Source organism: Parasteatoda tepidariorum, chromosome 4 (assembly GCF_043381705.1).
Source record: "Parasteatoda tepidariorum isolate YZ-2023 chromosome 4, CAS_Ptep_4.0, whole genome shotgun sequence".
In the NCBI taxonomy this organism is placed as follows: domain Eukaryota; kingdom Metazoa; phylum Arthropoda; class Arachnida; order Araneae; family Theridiidae; genus Parasteatoda; species Parasteatoda tepidariorum.
The window spans coordinates 92,593,403-92,609,173 of NC_092207.1; the positions used below are offsets into that span (position 1 = coordinate 92,593,403).

At 28.9% G+C, this 15,771-nt stretch overlaps 1 protein-coding gene across 2 annotated transcripts in view; it reads left to right on the top strand.

The window, feature by feature from the left end:
• The first annotated feature begins 7,001 nt into the window (after nt 1-7,001).
• The window catches only part of LOC107455275 (diaphanous related formin 1), a 46,396-nt gene continuing 37,626 nt past the window's right edge, over nt 7,002-15,771 (top strand). For both annotated transcript variants that reach the window (XM_043049155.2, XM_071180199.1), the window contains exons 1-4: nt 7,002-7,459; nt 10,577-10,615; nt 13,010-13,174; nt 14,146-14,247. In XM_043049155.2, coding sequence (XP_042905089.1) covers nt 10,583-10,615; nt 13,010-13,174; nt 14,146-14,247 — 300 coding nt within the window. In that variant the 5' untranslated portion in view covers nt 7,002-7,459; nt 10,577-10,582. The remainder of the gene's footprint in view (nt 7,460-10,576; nt 10,616-13,009; nt 13,175-14,145; nt 14,248-15,771) is intronic.

A 15,771-nucleotide genomic window follows, 5' to 3' on the forward strand; every position in this document is an offset into this window, starting at 1 on the left:
TTTTCTTTATACCCTGTCTGATAATGCTATAATTATCCGAACGTAGTAAAAAAAATCACAAAACACCAATAAATCGGTATAATTGATACTACGCAATGATACATAAAATTCAAAAAATCTGAAAACAATTGTACAATTGAATAACAAATAATTCATAACAAAAAAATAACGAAAAAATTTTAAAAATAAAGCATTTTAAAAAACTTATTTGTTGCTCTTTCTGGTAATTTAACAATGTTAGGTTAAGAAAACAAGTTCCAGGACACTTAACTTACATAATTTATCTTATTACTTCCAGATTTACTGCAATGAAGGAATTTCCCGATGAATGATTTAAGGCACAACTTATTATTATTATTATTTTAAATTGCTCTGTTACCGATGACTTTAAATTATTTTGGTTCATAAAAACAAATTAAAAAAAGTGTAATTATAAACAAAAGAAAAACATGGTTTCAGATAGCTTTCAAAATACCCGTTTGAAAGCTTTACCCTCTTATACCATCCAAGCTGATTTCACTTGCGCTTATGACATAAAAAGAAGGAAAAAAAATATTTATTAAAAAACATGTCATAAACTTCCAGTGAAACGACTATTTGATTAAATAAAGTCGTAAGCAAACATGACTGATTACATTATTGATTACTTTTAAATAGTTAAATGAATAGAATCAGCAGTTTTGTATGATAAAAGGCGCGATGCTAATCCTATGAGAAATAATCGTTTTTCCGATTTACATCAAGAGTGGATTAATTGAAAGTTTTGGCCAATTTTTAGGGTAACGGCTAAAACTGTTTATCGCAGTTGCTTTTGAAACATCAGGATTTTTGCACAAATAATTCTGGAGTTGTATAGGATTGTTCAAAAAAATGTGCCAAAAATGTAAAGACGAGTAGAGGGGATCTAAATAAGCACATTACATGCAGGAATGTATGAGCGGTAATGCCGCGTTGAGCCGATAGAGAGCGCTGACAATGTTGCTTGCTAATGTAGAGAGCACAAAAATAAATAAACGAACCATATCCTGAACACCTTTTCTGATTTAGAGATCGCATCTTCACGTTCTAGGACTCAGGTGTAGACGATATTTTAGGTTTCGAAATCAGACACAAAAACGTATTTTTCTCTGAATAAACGTATCATCTTTTCGACGAATTCTTACTCACCAAAGGGTAGACATAATCTGGGAAATATCAGAAGAGCGGTCCAAAGTTTGTTAATGTTAATTTTACTTTTTTACGTATTTTGCCATATCTCGTAATAATACGACTCTGAAAATTCTCGAATATAAAAATGCGGCTTTTTTAAAATTGATTTCTCATGAGCTATTCGACCGATTTCGTTTAAAGTTTGCATTTTGACATATAAAATTTGATTCAATAAAATGACGTAAAAAAATTCGATATCATATAATTCAAATTTTTTTTTGTCGACTATTATTAAACCAAATTTTTAAAATTAATAAAAAATGATAAGTATTTACTAAAAGTTATTTTTTGCATGGAATTATCTTTGGATAAAGGAATTTAATATTTGTGTGCAAATTTTTTATTTTTATTTTAAAGAGTTATCAAGATATGGCGAAATTCGCAAAAAATAAAATTAACATAAAGGTTTTCCCAGATTACGACTACCTTTTAAATTTTGGGGGGTTCGAAATCCAAATCCGCCGAAAAATATGTTTATTCTGTAAAAGTACGTTTTTTTTTTTGTCTGATTTCGTAACTTAAAATATCGACTGCCCTAATTAATTAGCACATTTGAGGTCCCCTCTTCGAACCATTAAGATGGAGATAGATGTGAGGATCCGATAATTAGAACAAAAGTTATTCAGAGTGGTACGTTTTTTATTTTGTGTACTGTATACCAATCCATGTGTTGCTGTGACTTTTGAGTGGCTGTTGGTGATTGCTCTTACTAGTAGCTATTGTAAACTACAATTTGATTGTTAGCTTTTGTAAACAGTTCAAAAATAATTGTTTCCTTTTTTTCTAACTTTTATTTTTATTACTAATAATTAACGCTGCTTTGCATACTAGCGCTTTAACGCTTCGCGTTTCCGCATCTGCATTCTTATACAAAATTAAACAATTTGCAATCAAATTACAGTCAATCTCAGTTTACAATAGCTGCTCTAAAGAGCGATGACCAGCAGGTATGCAAGATCCACGGTGGCAAATGGATTGTCGCACATTTGCAAGCGACAGCGCTCTCTGTCGGCGCAACACAGCAACTCCACACACACTTTTTTATGGATGGTTGAATCTAAACAATATCAAACTTCTTAAAACCGGAATGAATTTAGAATATTTCGGGTTTATTCCTCCGCTTATGTTATGCTTACGATGCTTAATATTCTAGATAGATTTATTATTGTGATTTTTTATCAAATTTGAGCGAAAACATTATATAAAAGCATTATCCATAAGAGTTTTCAGTAATTTATAAGTTCTAACAAGTCGTGAGCGGAAAGCAACATTAAGAAAATTAATATCACAACATAAATGAAGTGTATGGTTTACCGTGTCTTGAGAGTTGTCCCTTAGTTGGCAATAATTGTGTGAAATATCGCCGGCTATTATTTTTTTGGGTAGAATCATAACATGCCTACGAGTTTTTCCGAATTCATTTGTTATTTGTTTCGTTAGAAGTTGAATTGAAAGAACGCGTAATATTGCAAACACTATTAAATGGCGCGCTTTACCAAGCTTAGGCGTAAAAATCATTTTGAAGTAGTAACCCGAAAATCTTGCAAAATTTTTTAACCCATAGCGCCATCTGCTTCTAACTTTACACCGTCAACCATCCATGCGAAATATGGTCCCCTTTACCTACCTTTACATTTTTTATATATATTTTCGAACCACCCTGCATGTGCGACAACATACATAGATAGATATATACATAGATAGACAGATGCACAAACCACAAACTCTTTCTTTTATTATAATTGGGTATAATATGAAAAAAACACAACTACTTCGATTTAGTAGGAGCAACATATGACGCAATGCTAGTCCCTGGCTAAACGAATGGAATTTAGTTGTTGTATATTTAGTTATTGTTATTAGTAGTTGTTGTTATTTGTTTTAGTTGTTGTTGTTTATTTAGTTGTATTTAGTTTCAATAACTTTTCTTTATAATGCAATAAAATCTGGCGAGCAGCTATTTAAACGATCGAACACTTCGTTTGTTTATTTGTGGCTTGAAGTTAGGCTCGCAGAAAATGCCGTTCATGGGTTAAATTTAGTAGGAACAACACAACCTGTGACGTAGGCTATATTATACCCAATTGATAGTTCGTTTCATTTGTAAAATTATTTCGAACAATTTATCCAATTTTTATTGCACAATCCTATTCAAATTTTTTACTTGTTCAATTTTTATGAAGTTGTAAAAGTATTCATGATATATTAATTGAAAAACATAACTTTACTTTAGCAATAATAGAATAAAAGAAATAATTCGGAGGAGGAAACGTATTTTTTAATTTATAGTTTTAATACTTGTTTCATTATAAACTAATCATACAACTTATTTTATTGCTACTTGTGATTATCCTTGCTCAAAATATGATGCAACAGCATTCACTTTCATGTCCTTCCAATATTTAATAACTTAAATCTGAGCTTTTAAATCCCATTCCTGTATTACGAATCCATGACCTCTGCTCTCTGAATATCCTGCGCCAACAATGTGATTGATGCGAAGAGGGATTAACAGACAATCATGCAGTCATTGCCGAGACAGAGCTAAACAACTTGAATAGTTAAGTTATAGAACTTGATAACTGTGCCGCGACATGATCCCCACGTGACCATAGATGTTAGGAAAAGGGAAAGGGTTTATGGAGAGTTATTATGGGTTATGGTTATGGAATATTATGTATTGTTTTTGATAAAGATTTTTTTTTCCTCATCTTTACAGTTTCTTATTAAGTCCAAATTTTTAAATTTTAAAAGTGTAATTGTAACTAAGTGTAGAAAGCGAAGAGCGAAGCCTGATCGTGAAAACACTGATGACAACGTGAATGAAAGCGTTTCGATGAAACATTTTAGAGAAATTATCATTTAAATTAAACAAATATAAATGCATTTGTTAGGCATTAATATTTCGTAATAATTGTTTTTTTTTCTTTATTTATGATTAAACTATGTTATGAATTTAAATTAAATGAAAACATCCTTACTTTAAAATGGATATAATTTAAAGATTTTTAAAACAAATATAATTTGAAAAAAATATAACATTTCTTGTTAACTTAATTTTAATTTTTTTCTGTCTTAATTTTATCTTCTTAATTTTAATTCATAAAGCAATTCGATATGTTCTTTTATTTCTAGAAAAATACAGACGAATTGTTAAAATTTTTAGTGTCCCCCCCCCTTCAGAAAAATTTGACACTACAACACTCCATGCGACCTTAATTTTTTCTACAAAATCTGTGTGTCATCCGACTGAAGTATTCTCGCTGCTGAATATTTTATACCAGATAAATTTTTATTTGACGAAGTACAGAAAGTAGCAGAGTGAAAAAGAAAAACAAAGTTGAGAAGTATTTAAAAATAAATAACGGAATAATTTAAATTTCTTTTTAAAATTAGAAATAAAACCAAGCAATGTTGATATTTTTTGAAAATAAATTATTGATCATGAATTAAATGCTCTCGTAAAGCAAACTTTTTTTTTCTTTTATTGTTAGTATTAGTGTACTTTTCTTTAAAAAAAAATGTGATGATGGTACTGTCTCCCTTCATAGCGTTTATAATAGAGCTTTTAACCAAATGCAGAGAAAAATAATTTCTGTAACTCTTTCACATGTTATTATTTTTTAAAAAAAAAAGTTTAAAAAAAATAGAGAATTTTTTAGTGTTCTGCCATCAAAGAAAACTTCAGCTACAAAACGGAATGTGGCTTTCGGTAAAAAGTTTTTTTACAACCCACTAAAAATTTCCTTCAAATGCATGAGAAGATCATGCTGAAAAAGAGAGAGAAATAAAAGAGTTAAAAAAACGCATTTTTTTATGTAAAAAGTATTCTTAGTTAATGCTTAATTTATTTGGAATAAATGAAGTAGAAAAAAAATATTAATTGTATGTAAAGAACTTAATGTTTTCCACAAAGAAAATTGTATTTTTCATTTTTAAGAAAAGAACGCAATATCTTAATTGTAGTGCACTCGATAACACTGTTTAATTTTTTTATGTCTCAAAATTATATTTCATGGTCTCATAGTTGAAAAAAAATTCTTTTGGTGAAAACAAAATCACACTTCAACGATATCAAATAAATAAATAAAATGTTGTTGTAAAACTTTTGCTTTGTTTTTTAAACTTCCAAATCAAGGTGAACCGAATGTTCTTTTAAAAAAAAAAATTTTTCTTCCAAAATGAATCGTAATAATTTTAATTAACCTCCTCCTCCTGAAGCCCTTGGAACTCTTTTGTGGATCGGGTCATTCAAATTGCGTTATACTGCCCTCCTATAATGTTTAGAGCTACATTAAGAAGACTCAGGCTCACGTCTAGTGCACATATTTTCCCTCTTTTCTAGAATATCATATTTAGAAATTTGAGGCAGCCACTATCTGCCATATAGCTTCCTAACTCACCCCAGACTGGGGTGTACACTCTATTCTTTCGTGGTTAGAGCATCCTACTACGATCCAACATGTCACAGGTTTGAATCTTGCTGGCAGCCAACAAACATCTCTCACACACTCCACTTGATGCGAACGGTTTTTAGCAAAAAGAGAATAAAGCAACAAAAATGTCGAAAAAGCATCTAAAATGGCGGTTGAAAAGCAAAATGGGAAGGCTTACTTTGAGTTCTCTCACCATGTCATGCAAATCGAGGGAGGGGGGTAAAGAGACAACGGACAGATTTTATTTGTCTACAGTAAAATATTTTAAGAAAAATAATATGATTTTAAAACAAATTAAATTAAGAAGTTTTATGTCATTTATTTAAAAGTACTTAAATTTTAAATAGACTTATTAAAATAAGCACAGTTCAAATGTTTTTTTGAATTAAATTTACCCCCTCCCCACGATTACATTCATTTTTTTACAGGCGAGATGTGTAATTGAGAAGTTTGTCCCGGACTTCCACGCACATCGCTCCTGTGGTTCTACATTGGTTGTGTGTGTGTGTGGGGNAGTGAATTGGTATTCAATATTTATAGTGGTAGTTACGCCACATTACTCCCCTTCCAGAATTTTATCTGTGATAGAATTCGATGAATGGATACCACCAGTTGATTCATGCTGTTTATTTATTTTTATCAATTTTGCTCATTATATTTTTCCTTCATTTTTTCAGCATGCCTTATATACTAGTGAATTGGTATTCAATATTTATAGTGGTAGTGGTAGTCACCTGCTTCTCCTTTTTCTGAGATCTCAAATTTTAAATTTTGTTTAATAGAAAACCATCACTGATTTCAGAATGCGTTATAGACGCCTCAGCTTTAGCGCTTCTAATTATAATTAAACGGTTGGACATTTTTCACGTTTCAGAGTTTCCTTACTCTCTAAATTTCATAAAACAATTGATTATTTTTATCTCTTTCTTGTTTCTAACTTTGATGAATTTAAATAGATGATCATTCATTAATATTTTTTGCTTGAGTTATAAACAAAGACAGAAATAAGCAATCAAAAAAATTTCTGAACAAAGACATATAATTTAAAGAATTGTATCGATTAAATTTGCTTAAATTATAATCCAAAGACATTTGTGATAACGATTTATGACAAGAAACAAATTTCAGCTCAAGTTCACTTTCAGACCACCAAATTTAGTACTAAGTATCGACCAGTGATTTACGTAAGGAAAAGTTGGCTTATTTAATTATTTTTGCATCAGTTTTCAATTAATGATATGGTTAATTATGTTGTAATTCAATTAAGAAAAGATTTTTAGGTTTCTAAACGGAAACCCAAATTTTAAAATTTAAATATCTTTTTTTAGCCATGAGTCACTTTTAGTATCCTAAGTTGTTGATGGCAACTCGTTTGAATACGGAAACAGGAATCGTGTGTGGTATTTGTTGTGGTTATTTATATTTTTAATTTACTAATTGGCGGACTCTCTAAACTCTTAATTTGTTTTTATTTGAGGAATTTTAAAAGCTTCTGCAATTATTTCCTTAGGACATGCGAAATATTCTTCAAATCTATTCTTTTGTGTTAAACTTTTCCAATGAAATTACAAAATTTGCTGTGTCCCTGACAGATAAATGTGATTTACTTTAGATTTAATCCAAAAATGGGAGGACCGGTTTTGAAGAAAATAAACTTTATGCTTATTCATCGTATTGTGATGCCTGTGTGAAAATAAATGTTTAATCATATAAATCAATCAGTCTTTAAACATTTTATATTTTTAGCATTGTTTACAAAACTTTTCTGACCCTGGTCAACCTTCCTTATCATTTTTCATTACCTTTTATATGAAGTAAGTTAAATTTTGTTTTGAAATATTCTATCTGCCGGAATTCTAAGTTTTTATTTTACCTGGCCAGTGTTAATTGATATTTTTTATTAATGAAAATATTGAGTTATATGTTTATTTAAAGGTCAAACTGGACGATTTATGTATTTAGAACTGTTTGTAATTATATGCTATCAGTGTCATCTAAAAGATATTTATCTCTAGAAAATTTCATACCTTTTCACAAGAGCACAAATTGATTTAATCAAATTTTAAAGTAATGACAAATCCTTTAATAAGTACAATTTTGGTTGAGATGAACAGGTGCTGATATAAAAGCCTCCTCAACCCTTAGAGTGTATATCAGATTTCATATTGTCATTGTTCAACGTAAAGAGCTGTTATGCCATTATAAACATTACATAATTTCCTAGCTTTCATAAATTTAATTTTATTACTCATTTTTCTTACTGTTATAATAAAATCAATTACTTAATGTTTATCAAATTTTATAGAAAGTAAATATAAATTTATTCTTTTCTTAGTGTAACGGCTAACTTTTTAATTTAATAATGGTGTATAACTCTATAATTCAGTGTCATGGCAAATCGAATTTTATTTATAAATCTATTTCAGCTTTAAGCTACGTTATTTCTCAAACCACAAAGTTGTTTTGGCTACAGGGTTATATTAAATCTTATCCTTTTTTTTAAATAAGTTGTAGCAAGATTGTTTAAAATTTATTTTAAATATGCAGGGTTGGCTTTATTTTTGATTATATTATCTATTGATAATTTACCAAATTTTGGATCTCTTTCCATGCTCTCAAATGTCTGTTAGCAACTATGCATTCACTGGTAATTTGAATATCTTGGTGTTTAGGACTAGGTTTTTTATTTATTTATTTTTATATATGTCTGATTGCTTCTCAGTCAGATCATTGAAAGTGTTACAAAATTGACAAAAATTTAAGTTTTAAAAAAGAACTGTCTTCATCTCTGTAAAAGCAAACTCGTAAATTTGGCCACATTTGTTAATTTTAAAACTGCTCCTAATGAAGAAGGATTATTTTCTTTCTGAGATCATATCTCAGCGATTTCCCTACTTTAGTACCAAGGCAGTGTACAGAGTTTCACTATTAACTATCTTGATATAACTTTTTAAAATTTTTTTTTGTTAGTTGCTCTATTTTATTGTAAAAGTTGAGCAACTGATTTTAAATTATGTGATGACCTATTCAGCAATATGCAATGACAATGCTGTCTAAGTTTCAGGAAAAAAAATATGAAGGAATACGAAAGATTTCCTTATCGGTACCTATGTCAAAATAATAGTTTTGACTACTTCTTTGCGTTGGCTTGCAAGAAACTAAAAAGAAACATCATAGAAGGAGCGCAACTAGAATTGTAGTAGTTGTAACTACCGTTGGCCATACCTCTACATATTTTTTTAAAAATTTATGAAAGTTTCAGGGTTGTAAAAAGCTTGTTTCGTTTTCAGGAAAAAAACCGACTGAGTTTTTTCAGGGTTTGTGTTTCTTTTTAGGGATTTTTTTTTTAAAGTTTTTAATTGGTTTTTTTTCAAAATAAATTCAGTTTTTCATCATTTTAATGTTCTTTACAGTCTTAGAGTAAGCTTCACTGCATTAGTAAATACTATTAATTTGATTAAAGATTAAGTTATGAACAGGTTTAGTTTTTGATCTCAAAAACTAGTTTTTCGCATGACATACCAAAAACAATCAAAAAAAATTTTTGTCTTTGGGGAGATTTTATCTGATAGTAAATCCTACATAATAATTGCATTATACATGCAGCCATAATTATGATTTATTATTATATATAAAGTATGAAAAATACAGCCAAAATTATTAAATGGTTAAATATAAAACTTTATTTATTAATTTTATTTTGTTTAAATTTTAATAATTATAAAAACTATTAAACAGTTTTAATAAAAACATGACACTCTTAATATTTTAAGATCAATATTATTTGCTATATTAGAAATTCAGTTTATATTACTGGTAATAACTATGAGTTGTTCATTATTATCAATCTAAATATTGATAAAAAAATTTTTTTGTCATAATTTCGAAAGATTTTTCAGGTTTTGTAAAATTATATTTGCCAATAATTGTCTTAAAAATTTCTTTTTTTTCTTTCTTAATATTTATTGTTATTACTTATATCCAGGGGAGCAGTATATGTCCAATTGTGCCAAGAATGTTTTGAGTGAAATTCTGGCAATCCTGGGAAAGTTTTTGGTTTAAAAAATTCCCAAAAAATTTTTTGTCGAAAAATGTCACTTTGAGAAAGTTTTCCTTAATAAAAAAACGTATGTCAATGTGTAGATATTTGTTAGTTGACACATCTTAAAACAGGATAAAACTGTCAATCGTCAAAACTTGCCCATCCCGGTCATATATAACTATAATTATTGTTAAATTTTGTTATCAATGTCATTTGTATTGATAAATTAGCAATAATATTTTCAATGGCAATAATAGGGTTCAGTTACCTTTGTAGGATTTATCCTTTCTGTTATGAATTATGGAAAATTAACAAATGTTTAAGTGAAAAAATAAATATTTCATTTTAATTCATATGGAAGACATCAATTTTCAAAGTATATTTTTAACTTGAAAAATGTATTTATGCTAAGGTGCCTTCCATTATTCTCTCAACTAAGTATCTATGTCCCATATTAAGTACAGTGACATAGAGGCTTCTAGAATAAGCTCTAGTATTTCAACAACAAAGATCACACCAGAGCATGAATTCTAGAACAAACTTTATTTGATAAGACTCACAGGTCCAAAAAATAGCATTTAAACTGCATTTTTATAAATAAAATTATTACTTATATTTAAAAGTTATTTATTCTTAATGTATTTTGTTTTTTTTTATTTATTAGTTCTTGTATTTGAGTTATATTTCTTTTCTTAAGAAAACTGACCAATGGTATTTTGAAACAAAAGGCTGGTTGAAAAAGTCAAACAGACTTGAATTTATGATTTTTTTCTCATAAAGTTTGATTATTTCTTTTATTTTTTTTGGATCAAATTATTTAACTTTGATTATTATTTATTACTTATTAAACTTTTTGCTGATAATTAATACTTTTCAAATGTTTTTACAGATAATCATGTCAGCAAAGGATAAAAAAAGTGTGAATTTGGTAAGAAATTTTAATTTTCCTTCCTAAAACATAATGTAGGATAATCATTAAAATGTGTAAATAGTATCTTCATGAATAGAAATGAATTAAAAACAGTGTTAAATTTGCCCATGCTGCAGGTCCTGGATTCTATCCTCGAACTGGGCAACGATGGCTCAGCCTTTCATCCCTTCAGTGGGTCGATAAATGAGTACCAAGCATGCTTGGGAACTAAACACTGGGGGTTCCGCATTCGGCTGACCACCTAACCGGAACATCTGCTCTTGCACCCCAGAACCCAAGGTCAAGAAAACTGAGATGGCCACAGTAGGCCTTTGCCCTCTGGGCTGTCGCACCACTGAGTTTAGTTTTAAATGTGATAATATGGTGTTGACAAACATTATTGACTCCATTATTTAGTTTTTTTTTCTTTTTTTTTCCGAAAATGAGAGTGATTCACATTTTGGGTTTAAAGATTGCAATTTTTATGAGGAGACTGGTTCTAAATCTGTTGACAAACTGATTAATGATAAATCATCTTTTCCTTTCATAGATTTGTAACTTTCACAATTTTCTTATTGCTATTTATTTTTGGGAAATTAACTGTAATTGTGTTAATGTAATAAATAACACTTTAGTGCTACATAAATATTAAGTTCTGAAATGTTTGTTCATCAACAACGTTGCACTGTGATACCATAGTACTGAAAGTATTTAGTCTAATATCTGTGTGCAGAAAGCTTTTAGTGTTCTGCTGCTTTGGTCAGAGGATTCATATGTATGTATACTATATGCGTATAACGTCGTTGCCAAGTGGAAGGATTAAAACAGGTCTTAGGCCAGGAAGGAGGGTGCAAAATTTATTTATTAATTATTAGACAGAGCAGTCATGAGAGTGTGTAAAAAGTGAACTTGAAAAGTTGCGCTCCTCGGTTATATGTTAGGGAAAATCTTGCAAAATAAATCAGTAAAATGTTTCACTTTAGGGAAAGAGGGAAATCTTAGTAGTTACTATTGGTTTATCAAATAGGTCGAATGATTCCCACAGAGTGCAAAGGGAAAAATATCCTGCTTTTAATTAAATGCATACTTCAGCCAAAAATAGATTTAAGAACAGGATGTGGCTTTTAAAAGTGAGAAAGAATTTCGATTAGAATAATTAATTAGGATAACATAAAAAGATTAAAAGAAGCTTTTTATGTTGCATACATATATGTAGGGTTTACACTAGCAATGATAATTTAGTGGTACAATCGAACCACTAAATTATCTATTCTAGGTATTCATTTAGAATTTAGTGGTCCAAAAACTTAATATGGTAGACCAGCTAGAGAAATAAAATCAAACTTTATAATTGCATAATTCATGTTATGGTACATATCAACAATTATTAATTATCATCTTTAACATCTTAAAACTAATTAGGTTAATTACCCCATAAGGATTCAAGATTATTATTTATTAAAATTAAGTGATGAAAAAAGTTAAAATGTTATTAGAAAATAGATTCGACATAGATATTAAAATGCTGAGACCAAATAAATAAATAAATTAGGAAAACAGAAAAAGAAAAAGCTAACGAAATATTATATTAACAGTTAATTATCTAAAAATTATAAAATTTTAAATTAAGTCAATTCTAAAGGAAAAAGTTTTATTGATTAATAATTATAACTGCCAGTACATGAATGCAGCGCACAGCACATGTAAATTTGAAATTTCAATTTAAAAATTTTCGTATCAGTAATTCCATTTGAATACCACACATTTGAATTCTTTAACACGAGCCGAACAACAAAATTAGTACTCATTATTTTTCTTTCTAATGTGCGAAATTCAATGCAAATAGAAATTTTTTTCCCCATGCTACTTTGAAAATTCTGAGCATATTCAGGGGTCTGTCTAGGCCAAATTTACTATCATTTAGTGGTACCTTCACAAATTCAACTTTAGGAAATTTCACAAAATACTTTTTCTTAAAATTTTATATTTGTATCCCTTAAGAAACGATAAATCCATATTTTCACCATATTTTTGTATTGATTTTTTAATATATTTTTTAATTTTCCAAATTATGTCTAAATTTTCACGAAATAGGTACCTTTCAGAAAAGCCTAGACAGACCCCTAATATTTCAAGGCAATGAATTTGTCGCTTACGTAGGTGATTTTAGCAATATCTGTAGAATCATTAGCGTTAAATTTCGCCATACTAGCCTGAATCATGCATATATGTATTTTAAGTAAACAAGTGTAATAAATTATATTGCTTAACCTAATTTAGTAATTTTTTACCTAAATGAAAAGTTTAGCTCTTTCTTATGAAAGTTTTTATTTTATTTTTTAGTGTTATAACTTTTGCTTTTATATATTTTTGAAAAAAGAGAAAATTAATATTTTTTTTTTCTTCTTAAAGCTGGAGAAATTTGGTGGTTTAGGCAAGTCAAAGAAAGATAAAGCAAAATGGGCACATACTCAAAGACCTCATTCTGATGATTTTACTGATCAAGTAAATGAAGCTGAAAACAATTTAGAAAATTTAACAGCAGAAGAAATTAATAGGCAGTTTGAAATAATGCTGGTAAGTTAGTTCTTTATTGAATTAAATTTTTATATTTATCTGTGATTGTTGCTCATAATTATTTGTGATTTGATATACGTAATAGTTATATATTTTATAATGTCAATAATGTATCTTTCAAAATTGTTGTTTAAAAAGTAGATACTTAATGCATTAAAATTTTTTTTAATGGAACTTTTATTTTAACCAGTAAAAATAAGAGACTTTATCACCTTCGGCTTGCATGTAATTTTTTTCTATTTTTAAAAGCTCTAGTATTCTGCTTAAAAGTTTGAAAAAAAAAAATCCTAAATTCATTTAAATGGAATTTGAATTTTTTATTCTTTTTTTTTTTAGTGTATTTTGAGATAGATTTTACTGATAGATTTTAACAAAATAATTTATGTTGTATTACTGTATTTGTCAATGATAAGTTATTGACTAAAATTTTGACATAGGTCACACGGTTGGTCTTTTTTACAAATTTGCTGATTATCTTGTGCCAGTGGAAGTTTCTACTTTCACGTTGGCATAAAATGGGCACAAACTTGTTAAAATTATTTCCTCTATCATTATTTCCTCTATATTTCTTTTATATCTATAAAAAAATTAATTGTTTTAAAAATTTAGATTTTTTAATTTTTAACATTTACAGCATATTTTCTGTTAAAATTAAAACTACAGACATTTTTTTCATTAATTGACATAATACAATATGTTACACCCATAATAGCCAGTTTTCAGTTTTTAAAAATAATTAAAATTTCCAAAGTTACTCAAATTTTGAGTAAGTGTGTAAATGACTCCTAAAGTTATTTGAACAAAATAACTTGAAAAATTGTTTTCATTTTTTTAAAATAAAATTTAAGGTCTACAAATATCAAATTTTTAAATGATGGAATAGCTCTGATGTTTTATTTTTATTTAACTTGTTACTTGTATTAAATTTGTTTCTAAATGTTTAAAATATGCCTTTTGTTTACTTTGTGCAGGATGACATGAATTTGCCTGAAGAGAAAAAAGAACCATTGAGGAAACATGACATAGCTAAAAAGAAAACAATGTTGAGCATGGCCATTAAGGGGAATGCTGTGGTTTGTATTTTAAGTTTTTTTTTTTCAGTACTAATTTAGAATGTGATTCTCTTTTAAAAAATAGATATATAGTACAACCTTTTTCATCAGAATATTATTGTTAACTAAAGTCTATTTGTTACAGGCACTCTTTTTTTTTTCCTTCTCCTTTTTGTCAGTCAGTTTGTTCCTTGTGACTTTCATTCATATACTAGTTTAAGTAATATAACAAAACTGTACTGCATGACTCATTTTATTTAAGGAAAAAAAAAGTATATTCCAGTGAGTCTGATAGACTTTCGAAACTGAGTCATTAGGACACATAACTCCTTATATTACAAGCAGGTTCCTATTTAACATAGAAATTCTCTATCTCTTAATCCATCTATCAATAAACATCTTAATAGTTGTTACATCTATTGAAGACAAAACAAAGAAGTTTAATTTTTCAAAAAAGTTATATTTGAACTATCAGGACTTTGATTTAGACTGATCAAACACTTGCATCAAGGATAAGCAACAATATTATTTGATACTCAGAATTATTCTTATTTCTCCTTCAGCTTTTAATAAAGAAGAAAAATAGTTTTTTTTATTTTTTTATCTATACATTTATTTAATGTTCTGTTATAATTTTGCATATGTATAATTGCTAGTGTATAATTTTTTTTTGTGCTGAAGAATTAGGTGTCTCAGGGAAGGCATCATAACATATTTTTTTTACTTCCACTCTACAGTTTTTGTGATATTTGACGCACTATAGCATTTAAGCCTATTTGGGAACAGAAGTTTCCTTTGCTTTATTTAAGAATTATAGAAGTTGTAATTTTCATTACTATTATGTTTTTTTTTTGTATTAGAAATAGTGAGAAAACAAACTTGCCTTTTTATTATTGCTAGTATTTTTTAGCTTAATCATCATATTTAAACTTGATCATATAGTTCAAGTTTGTGGGGATAGTAGTTAATGACAATGTCAACCTTCATCTATGAAAAGGTACCCCAACATAGAATCGAGTTAACATTTCTTATATATTAGTGAACTGGAATTGTATTTTTGTAGTGGTAGATACACTACAGTACTACCCCACCAGAATTATATCTGTGATAGAATTTGATGAACGGATACCACTAGTTGATTCATTGCTGTTTTGTGAGAAACCGGGAGAGCTGCCTTAAGATCACCGTACTTTTGAGTGCTGATTGTGAGAGCTGTATTAAATCCTCAGTTGTGTTTGCTACTGTGTTGCCCTTAGCAGTCGAGTGTATACAGGCCGACGCTGTGTTTGATCGAGACTGAGTAGCAATAGCGTGAGGAGGACAATGTCGCAGTCACAAGTAGCAAGCCAACTGTTCAGTGTGGACCATCCACCGAAGTAGGCGTGTTCAAATCTAAGTGGGCTCTTCTACCAAGGTAGGCGTGTTCACATCACGTCCGAAGGTCACCAATGCGAGGTTAGAAGTTGCCATCATGTGGGACTAGTTGTTTTCGACACTGTCAACCTTCATCTATGAAGAGGTACCCCAACATAGAATCGAGTTGGG